The sequence below is a fragment of the Trachymyrmex septentrionalis genome, unplaced genomic scaffold (genome assembly GCF_001594115.1).
Source record: "Trachymyrmex septentrionalis isolate Tsep2-gDNA-1 unplaced genomic scaffold, Tsep1.0 scaffold63, whole genome shotgun sequence".
NCBI lineage: Eukaryota > Metazoa > Arthropoda > Insecta > Hymenoptera > Formicidae > Trachymyrmex > Trachymyrmex septentrionalis.
In genome coordinates this window covers 283,110-293,922 of record NW_017305811.1, presented here as the reverse complement: position 1 = coordinate 293,922, position 10,813 = coordinate 283,110, and the positions used below count along the sequence as shown (strand labels likewise).

The following is a 10,813-nucleotide window of genomic DNA, read 5'->3' as shown; positions in this document are numbered from 1 at the left end:
ATATATATATATATGGAACATTCTCAAAATATTTAATGATATTTAAATGGAATTTTTAACCGATATTTGAATATATTTAGCGTTAACTGGGAATAAACATGGAATAACATGAATAATACAAAGTTTTTATTTATCAAATTGAATACTATTTTTTTATGATAAAGAATGAAGTTTTCTTGTAGTGATAAAAATATTTGGAGATTTCATGTAAAAAACACGAATAGACCTATTAGTGGGGTGTGCTTCGTCTTTTGTTTGTCGAAGGGACCTTGAACCATGACTTTTACCTAAGCGTGACACACGATTACTGTACAATGCGGCAGTTATACGACTAGTTCGCCTGCATCTTCTGAAATGTCGTGTGCTTCGTGGCAACACTTTTTGCACAATTTATTGCGATCGCTTTAGCATTCGGTTACATTCTCGTCATTCAAACGTACAATTTGTGGAAGTTATAAAATTTTCATCAAATCGACGAAAATTATATTTTCGCACTGAGCACATTCAGCGGACTTAACAGTTGATTGAGTGCTCGCTATTATTGGTGTATTCTTTTAGATCATCCAGATTCAGAATTTTAGATCTAGAAGAATACATCAATAGCAACGAGCGCTCACTCAACTGTTAAGTCCGCTGAACGCAATGTGTACTTTCAGAAACGATTACCTGATACGTGTGAAGAGTATCGATAGCTCTCTGCCTGCCATCTTGGCTATAAACACATAGCGCCGATAGCAGCTCCACGACTTGCTTCTTCACGGATGAGCATGCTGTCTCCAACGCTGCAATATAGTGGTGGAATATAAGATGATCGAGAAAATTTATTAACGCTGTATTTGTACCCTTGTTTTACATCTAATGAATGATGAAGAATGTCACATGTCAGCGACGAGATACTATTATAAAGACCGTCGGCCTTGGACAAATTTCCGTAACTATCAATATGGGCCCCGAAGGCCCGGGAATGATTGAAGAACGAAGACATTACCGACAATTAATAAAAATTTATGATTACTAATATAAATATTTCGATAATTTATTAATAAATTTGTGATTTTTTATTATATAAATGCTATATAAATAAGTACGCATACTTTTAATACTATAATTTCTCATATATTGCCGAAAAATTACAATTTTTTTCTGCAGTTATCATCTCTATTAATAATCAAACTCGAATGATAACATTAAAATCAGTTTTTAATCAAAATTGAATATTATTAAGTTTTAAACATACATACATGTCAACGAAACTAATAAATCATAAAATTAATAGCATATTGTCAGTTTCTTATTCTTAGGATCGATTATTCCACCTTTTGGTAAATTTTACCTGTGAGGTAAAGTAGCAAGATTATCCAATCACATGTGCGGATTACCAGATTTACCTCACAGGTAAAATTTACCAAAAGGTGGAACAACCGGCCCTTAATCACCTAAATTTTAATAATCATGCGAACTTCCATAAGCGCCGACCGTCTTTAATAGTATCTCGTCAGTGCATATAGTTAATAGCGTCTCCCCACGTCTCCCCCCGATCGCATCCATAAAGGATTAATACGCGGCATGATCTGGCGAGATTATGGAATCGTGAATGTTGGGCAAATTACCTGAGGCAAGCTTGACGCAATACTCAGGATTATCTACGATGTAGTCGAGACCAACGTGGGAATCCATATTGGCTGTATCTGTAGATGCTGCGCTTCCAACCTGTAACAATATAAAAAAGGAATTCTGCCGACTCTTTATTCCTCGTCTTTGTACAATGGATCAGAAGAATCCTGTTCTACGAAAATAAAATTATTAATACATATTACGAAAGTAATTTTAATGCTGGTTCTACAATAAGTTGGTAATCGATAGTCCTAAGTCTTATCAGTAAAGTTGACCAATAACCAACTTGCATGACTAACGCTAATTGGCCAACTTCACCGATTAAGAGTAAGACTTTCGACTACAGACTTAGTGCAGAATCAGCATAAGAGACCAATCATCCTTCTAATAACGATTATGTTCGGAAATTTTTTTTGAAAAATCTATAATATATATAATGATAGATTTTTATAGACTTTTGTTAGTTTATTTTCTATTTCTTATTAGTTATGTTTTCACATGTGCGGTTCAATAAGATTCTTATTAAGGAATTTTTGCAATAACGTGGATTCAGATATGGTGAAGACTAAAGTAACATTATCCTTTTCTTAATTAGTTGCTAAGAAGATGATAAGATAATTCACTTTAGTGTTTACCGGGTAAACGATATTGCAAAAACTGTCTATTGTTTATATTGCATCGCATGAAATAAAGACATTAGCTACTTTTACATCGTGCGCTTAGTCTGAGATCTATACGATAAGTATCTTTGTTTAACCTACAGGATAAACAAGGACACCTATTGTATAGACCGCGACCTAAATGTAAACGTAGCCATTGTTTCTATACGTATATATTAATTATTTCGAAAAATATTACTAAGGCCTCGATGGTCTAAAGGCTTAAGACGCTTGCATGGAATGCTAAAAATCCGGATTCGACTCCCGGTCAAGGTACGTAATATTTTCGGATAAAACTTCCCCTTTACACAGCTAGCCTTAAATGAGTGACCTTGATCTTTACCCTCAAGAAGATCAATGTCACTTATCTTTTCTGTCTCTCGTTATTCATTAAAAAGTTATGAACAAAACAATTTTTATGAATAGCACACAATATTTAAACACAAAATATATATTTTAGCAGTATTTCTTCTTGACAGAGGAAGATGGGGGTCCTCGCTTTGCGTGGAAAGTCATTACGTAAACTAGGGAGGATATGGGATAGCTTATGAGTGCCTTCCAACAAGCGATATAATGATCATCTCATCTTTATTTAACATTGGCGAACAACAAGGATGTTATGATGCACCGTGTCACACTGTGCCATGTGTGCTCTTGTTAGAAGGCACCCCTTAATATTATATTAATATCATGGTTGAATTAGAAAGGTTACCCATTACGCATAATAGCGGAAGATGTGTCACGTGATCTAAGATCTCGACCAATCAGAAATTGAGCTCATTGCAGCGTGAACGAGTCATGTGAATGTCTGCAAATGAGCTCAAAACTTGATTGGCTGACAGATTCTCCCACTACTTCCAACTTACTGCGTACCCATGGTAATCTTTATAATTCAACCATATATAACATTATGGCAGAAATAAGACATTACTTTTTAAACTTTTTTTTTGTTAGTAACTTTTTAACGAATAACAAGCGACGCCTAAAAAGCTTCAGAATCATGTGTTAACAGTTTACCGTGTTAACATATATGTCAAAGTCAGGGTCATCGGAGGAGCATCCCCTAAAGTAAATATTTACTAATGGCAAGTGATCTTTTTACTTAGTTTTTACTTAGTCCGCTCTACTTGCCCATAAACTTGTCAGGAGAATTACTAGACATCCTGTATATACAAGCTTATTACTATTATTTCAAAAATTATAATATATATGTATACATTAATTATAAATGTATACTTTTTTTTATATTTAAAGCTTTCTTTCTACGTAAAGTATACTTCTTTCAAAGTAAGTATAAGTGTAAGCTCGAGAAAGAGAAATTGTCGCCGAGGGGAGAGCAAATACTCTTTTTTGTCCCCCTTTTTGGACATCCATGCACAATTGCACACAGATATAGATCAGACGAAACCAGACCAGATCGAACCAGACGAGACGAGACGTGCGCGATATCTCGATTGGTTGAAGGCATTAGGCTGTTGTAATTTCGAATATAAACGCAGTCAGGTAAAGGTCCAAGCGATGATTCACGCGAATGCAACGCGTGTTGCCGTGTTTATTGCATAAGCTATAAGCAGGCTCACGTACACGCGCGATAGTTTCCTGCGAGGCATATCGTTCCTCAACCGATGGTTACGCGGCCTTGATGTGCGCTTGTTCGAGCGCACATGTTTATGGCTACTGCCCATCTTAGGAAGGCAACGGACGATCTTGTAAAAAACTAGGTATGCCGAGCGTGCAACAAAGCCTTAATTTCTTTTTTGCTCAGGCGACGTTATCCGACGAATCCGCTGGAGATCGTACGATCTCGTTAATTGAACTATTCGCCCTCTCGCAAACAAGAATAGAATCCCAACGAGGAATACAAATTCGTGTCCGCCTCCTTTCAGAATAGTAAGATTCACTGCATAAAACAAAAATGAATAATCTTGGGATACACTGCTCCTTTTGTTGCAATATATAGCCAATATATTGATGAAAGTCGTTATCTTTATTCGAAATTTTTTACAAGAGCGAAGGAGTTTATATAATGTTTCTCATTTAAACTATCAATTAAATTTGATCCAATTTAGAATTAATTTCGTAAATAAGTTATTGAAATATAACTAACAGTGATTTAATAACGACGCGAATAAGGATTTTATACATTTTATTTCGACGTACCAATTTTTCCTTAAGTCTGACATTATTATAATAATTATTTTCGGTTTCTACGAAGAAAAATACAGAAACATATAAATAAGAAAACATAAATAAAACGATCTCCAACCGATATAGCATAGAAAAATTAAATTTTTTTTGCATTTTGGAGGCAAAGTTACCATGAAAGATTTGTTTGCGGGAAGTTGTGCGAAATGACGTATTATGCAACATACTAAAAGTTCTGAAAGTTTTTTAAATCCCCCGTCAACGGACTTGTGAAACTTTCTAGCTTCAAAAACTGATGAAAAGTGCTGTTTTTCAAAAATATCTCAGAAAGTATTTCATTGAAATAAAGATCAAAAAGAAAGCTGATAAAATTACGAACAACAGACCAAGTCTGCTGACAGTCAGAACTTTTAATATGTTATACATACTTTCGAATAACTTTTCACAAACAAATCTTTTATAGCAATTCAGCTTCCAAAAAATCTAATTTTCCTGGACTAGTAGCGAAACCCTAAAAAATGTCTATCCTCCTTTTATAAGTAAGTAAAAGGTAAATAGTAAGTTTAAGATTTTACTATGTATCTTTTTTTTCCAGTAGAAGCATTGTCTGTGGTGTCGCTGTATTACTGGTGTGTGGACAGTGATTTTAAACTCTAATATTCTTTTCATTTTTAAAAGCTTTATTATCCTGTTTGTTTTCTAGTTACTTTTTACTTGTGATTAGGGTATACAATATCATTACATTATTTATTATTATAGTTATAAAATATAACGGATAGCTTTAAGTAACTAATTATTTTCAAGTAACAGTAACTGTTATAACCGTTTACAAAAAATAATCGTTTAGCTCATTAAAACGGTTGTAACAGTCAATCAGAAGCAGTATCATTGACGCCAATTGATTGTTACGAATGCATTCTGCAACTTATCTACGGGTCTTTAGATCAGTGAACCTGCAGCAACCGCCCGTGGACCTTATGCAACATACCTATAAATTTTGTATGGTCCTTGGCAGTTGGCTCATGGGAAATATTATCCGAAAAAATAAAATCATATTTTCTGTTTTATGCAAACAAAATAAACATTATGCGATTCGTAAGATTTTACCTATTTTTAAAAATGGCCCTTAAATAAGGTACATATCATTGTCTTATAATGTTTTCCAGTAAAAGACATAATGTCACACAGTAATTAATTCTTTTTATTTAATAGTGCCAAACGACAAGATAATGATTCACTGTGTAGTAATTAATAATTCACTGTGTTACACTGTTTGTGTCTTTTACTGGAAAGCATCCTTAAATAGATGAAACTTATCTTGAAAAATGCGCGCTTCTCGCGTAAGGGCATCCAGAGAAGAAAAAGGACTGGCGGGAAAGAGAAACTCGTAGCCATTCTTCGGGCAGATATACGGCATTTGGTACATTAGCGGCGACTTGACAATAACTGCTAATTGTAGGCAACGTAAGAAGGCGCAATCGACCTTCACTTGTATATACGAGAGCGTATAAACACTGCTGTCATATGTGTAAGTAAAATGACACTCACGGCGGTCGCAGAATGCCATATTGGGCATCGTTGACCTCGTCTCTTCTCGCCTCCTCTTTTCTACTCTCCTCTCCTCTCTCTCTCTCTCTCTCTCTCTCTCTCTCTCATAGTTCGTTCTGTCTCTCTGAGACACACACCATTACACTCCTCCCCTCCCACGCCTTTCACTCACAAAAAAGGTTTCAGCTGTCGCCAGTGTCGTTCCCTGGCTGCGTCATGCCGAGAGAAGCATGATCGACGCGATCTTGATTCGATTTATCCCGCGATCCTAGAGTAAACGGATCCAGCGCGACAAAGCAGATTTTGCAGTTCGGTAAACAGAGAAGAACATAAGATTACGGAATAAGAGCAAACTTTTCAAAAAATTGTTTAGAAAATTTGTCTCTTTATTCTTTAGTCAGGTTTTATAAAAGGGAAAAGAAAGTCGGCTGACGACATTCTTTTGCGTTACAAATCAATAAGAACTGAGTAGAAAAGAAATAGCTAAAAGATTGTCAAATCAAACAAAAGATGATTGACATTTAAAAATTCTTTTTTTTCGACTATTCATGCCTTATATTTTACATTCCGCGCCGAATACTATAAATGCCATCTTAGTAAGTCAAACAATCGCAAGTACATGATAAAAATAGAGACTTATTTGTAGAATTTGGTTTGGATCATTTGGATTTAATTGGAATAGTTCATAGATTTTGAATAGAGAGAGGAATTACAATAAAAGATTAACGTGTAAAATGCTACATATAAAACGCAAAAAATGAGTTTAAACTTTCAAATAAACACGGAATTTTTAGACCATGTTTATATATCAGTTATTAATACTATTTACAAATTTTTTTCGTTTATGATAATATGTACATTTGATTTTAGTCTCTGGATTGTATTGATATTAGTGGAGATATGCATTATTTGTCTCTTTATAACGGAAATATGAACAACTGTTAAGTATCTCTGCTATTATTTGACGCGAAAAAGTTTATTTGGATTAAATTTCATATTTTATTTAATTATTTGTTATATTTATTTATCACAATTTTCTACTTGGTTGACTATTGGATAATATATAAATATGCGAGTTGCATCAATTTGGTGACTATCTGCTTTTTCGTTAAAAATATGATGATCGTCTTTTACAACTTTAATTTTATTAGCCTTACTTTACGATAGTTTTCTTATTTCCTTCTAGCCAGTAAACTAGGATAGATCTAAAGAATCTTTTTGGTATGGTGGATGATTTACCAAGATTATTGTATTATTTGTAGATCAAGTTAATATTTATTTTCGTTGAAAATGACTTAAAGTAAGTCGAAACATTATACGGTTTTATCAGAAATGGATTTTTAAACCTTTTTATTATTACTATTGCACATATTGCGCTGACTCTCACTTTCAATCTCGAATTACGAACAAAAATGGATTTGAGGCTCTCGAACCTGTTTTGAATTGAAAGAATAGCAATTACAATATTATATCTCATAAGATCGTATATGTGAGAAATATAACCTGTAGAAATCAATGCCTTAAACGGTCTAGCTGGATCTTAAGTGCTTGCATGATTTTGTTTGAATTTATATACTACATATGTAATCCTTTAAAAAGCGTGACGAAATGATTTTTCGAACTTGAAATGTAAACTCTATTAAACTACCGCAGTAATATCACGAGTTAAATTAACTAGCAATTTAACGATTTAATGCTTTTCCGCATCTTAGAATAATCTTAATAATGCTGAGTGACATATTAAAATCTGTAAATAATTTGTTCTTATTGTGAAAAATATTATATACCTCAGCCGAGAGTCGAACCTAAATCTTTTGTATTCCGCGCGAGCATCCTAAGCCTTTAGAGGCAAGTAGGAAGGTTACATTATATTTATCGAATTTTATGCTAGGAATTATAACGAGTTTAAGATAGATGAACTTATTAGATTAGTAGGAAATAAATTACAACAAAATCAAGATCTCAAATGTAAGAGCACAAAAATTTATTAACACCAGATGCTACAGCATCTAGGAAGAAATTTAGAAGTCCGAAAATATTAGAGAGAAGAAAGTGAAATGAAATAAGAGAGGCAGTTGTTAGAAGAGATGTGACGTACAGAAATGCGTTGTACGTTGATACGGACCATAATTAGCTATAGTTTAAAATTGAAAGAAATGTAGTAGTCAAATTAGAATAAAGAAAAAAAGTATTATGAAAATATGATAGATCTAAATAGAGAATACCTCACAGTTATGTGGAAAACCTTGAAAGAAGTAATAAGAAGTGAAACAATTGGTTTAAAGAAGGTAAAGAATATAGATTTTAAAATATTAGATAACATTGAAGGGGGGGTGCAATAAATTTAATGTATTACATACAGAGTATTAGTAATATAATAAATTCGATAAATGGAAATATTAAATCTATAATTGTATGTATAAAAAAATTATTTATATAATTAATAATAGGGGAACTATAGAGAGGTAACTTGGAAATAGTCATAGTAGAGCAGTCAGAAGAAATTGTTATAGGAAATTGTTACAAAAAAAAAAGGTACGGATGAGGGAATAACTAGCGACATATTAAAAGTAACATTTAATGTAATAAAAGACAAATTCGCTGATACAATAAATAGCTCCTTAAGGGATGCTGCAGAAAGGTGGAAAATATCTACGATAATACTGATTCCAAAAATAGAAAAAATTACAAAAAGCAAATGAATATAGGCCTATTAATGTACTGCCAATATTTCAGAAATATTTTAGATAGTTGTAAAAAGGTAAATTGAAGAGTTTTTGAAAAACAACAATTTTATAACAAAACACTAATTGAGTTTTAGAAGACAGTACTTCGAGACAGCGATTCAAACCGTTACAGATGAGTGAAAAGTGACAGTGAATGAAAGAAAAATGGTAGAGATAATTTTTATGGATCTTAAATGAGCATTTGAAACAATACAGAGGGAAAGATTATTAGAAAAATTATATCAGTATGGAATTAAAGATATGATTTTAGAATAGTCAAGGTCATATTTATAAAATAGAACACAACAGATCCGATTCAAGAATAAATGTTCAAAGTTATTATTCACAGAGTATAGAATATCACAGGGAACTGTTTCGTTATTTATAATTTATATAAATGATATAATCAAAATTTGTCCAGAAGAATGCAATATAAAAATGTTTGCAGACAATACGCTAATATACGTAACTGGAGAGAGTAGTACGGAATTAGAGAATAAAATGAACATGCATAATAGAAAGATGGATGAATGCAAATAAATTAAAATTAAATGCAGAGGAAACAAAATTTATGATAAAAGTATAAGAGCTATGAGTAGTAATATTACGTTAAAATGTTTGGATGGAGCTGTAACAGAATGGATTGAAATGAAATATCTAGGAATAATCATTGATTTATTGATAGATTTTGGTTTAAAAACCACTGTGATTTAAAAACTACTGTGATTACATTTGCTAAAGAAAATAGGGGAAAAACTGGGATTTAAAAAAAATAGAGATAGAATAGAAAAAGAATAGAAGGTAATTTTATATCGGCTTACACTAGATGTACTGTATATAAGACAATCATAGCAATCTCACTTTGAGTATTGTGCAATGTTGTTGATTGATATGGGAGAAACACAGCTGGGCGAATTGCAGAAGATGTAAAATCGAACTATGAGAATCATATTGCACAATATAACAGATACCCCAAAGTAGAATACATACTGCAAGCACTGCAATTTATGTTTATAAAACAGAGACTTTATTATAATGTGTGTACTCTTATTTTTAAGATTCTAAATGACATGATGCCGGAACAATTAAGAAATAAGTTAGACACTGTGTGAATTGAGAGCAAAATACAAGACACGACAGACCGGGAATATTGTAATAAAATTCTGCAAAACAAAAAGTGCAAAAAAGAGTATGTTTTATGAAGGAGTGAAAATATATAAACGTCTTACCATATGAAGTAAAGCAGTATGAAAGACTTGAGTTATTTAAAAGAGTATTAAAAGAATATATAATATTTAATGTTACTTAGATTTAAGATTATCTATTATTCGTATTATTTTTTGGAATAGCTGAGAAAGCTAATAAAGAATCATTCATTCTCCTCCCTCCCTCCCTGCCCCTCTCTGTCTCTCTTTCTCGGGTGGAATAGAACATTAAATTTACGACATTAAATTTAATGACAAAATATTGAACGCAAATTAATGAGTTATTTTACCGCGATCTCTTAAGCCGCGTTCACAAATTAGTCGATAGTCTATAGTCGGAAGCGGATCTGATGAATTTTCTACAATACGCTGTTATCTACTCTTTAAATCTTAAGTCATAAGAAATTGATTAATTGTAATCGATTATTCTTCTCACATTTGGTTGATTGATCAATTTCTTATGATTTAAGACTTAGATATAGCTTATTGTAGCCTATCAAGGATTATCGGTGAGTCGGGATTAGTCGAAACCGATAAATTGGTAGAGTTGCTTGCAACCAACTTCTAAGGCTACCTATCACCGACTCATAAACTCAGATTTACACTTATGAATTTGATTGGAAGCATTTGTGCGCCCTAGTGCATATTAAAGTCATTGTACACTGATTTAATTTGAGTATAAAAGTGAAATATAAATATTTCGAATTATAAAATACATATTTTACGTAATGGTATAATAAAATGTATTGAGTATTTCAGGATTTAATCGATTTCTATGTTTATGTATAAACATATTTTTACGTTATTTTGTGTACGATGGCTTTAATGTGCACACAGGGCGCACCGAGTCCAATCGAACTTGCTATTAGTTAAATGCTGTATCATTGCATATTGTATTTCGTTTCAAAGGACAGGA

At 32.6% G+C, this 10,813-nt stretch overlaps 1 protein-coding gene across 7 annotated transcripts in view; it reads right to left on the bottom strand.

Annotated features, from left to right (window-relative positions):
• Positions 1-10,813, bottom strand: part of LOC108753036 — a 36,471-nt gene that overhangs the window by 22,944 nt on the left and 2,714 nt on the right. For 5 of the 7 annotated variants that reach the window (XM_018494359.1, XM_018494364.1, XM_018494363.1 and 2 more), the window contains exons 2-3: positions 1,611-1,710; positions 667-782 (exon numbers count right to left, since the gene is read on the bottom strand). In XM_018494359.1, coding sequence (XP_018349861.1) covers positions 667-782; positions 1,611-1,677 — 183 coding nt within the window. In that variant the 5' untranslated portion in view covers positions 1,678-1,710. Of the gene's footprint in view, positions 1-666; positions 783-1,610; positions 1,711-3,353; positions 3,415-5,966; positions 6,241-10,813 lie in introns of those variants that run through there. The other 2 variants (XM_018494360.1, XM_018494361.1) reach the window with 2 other exon arrangements.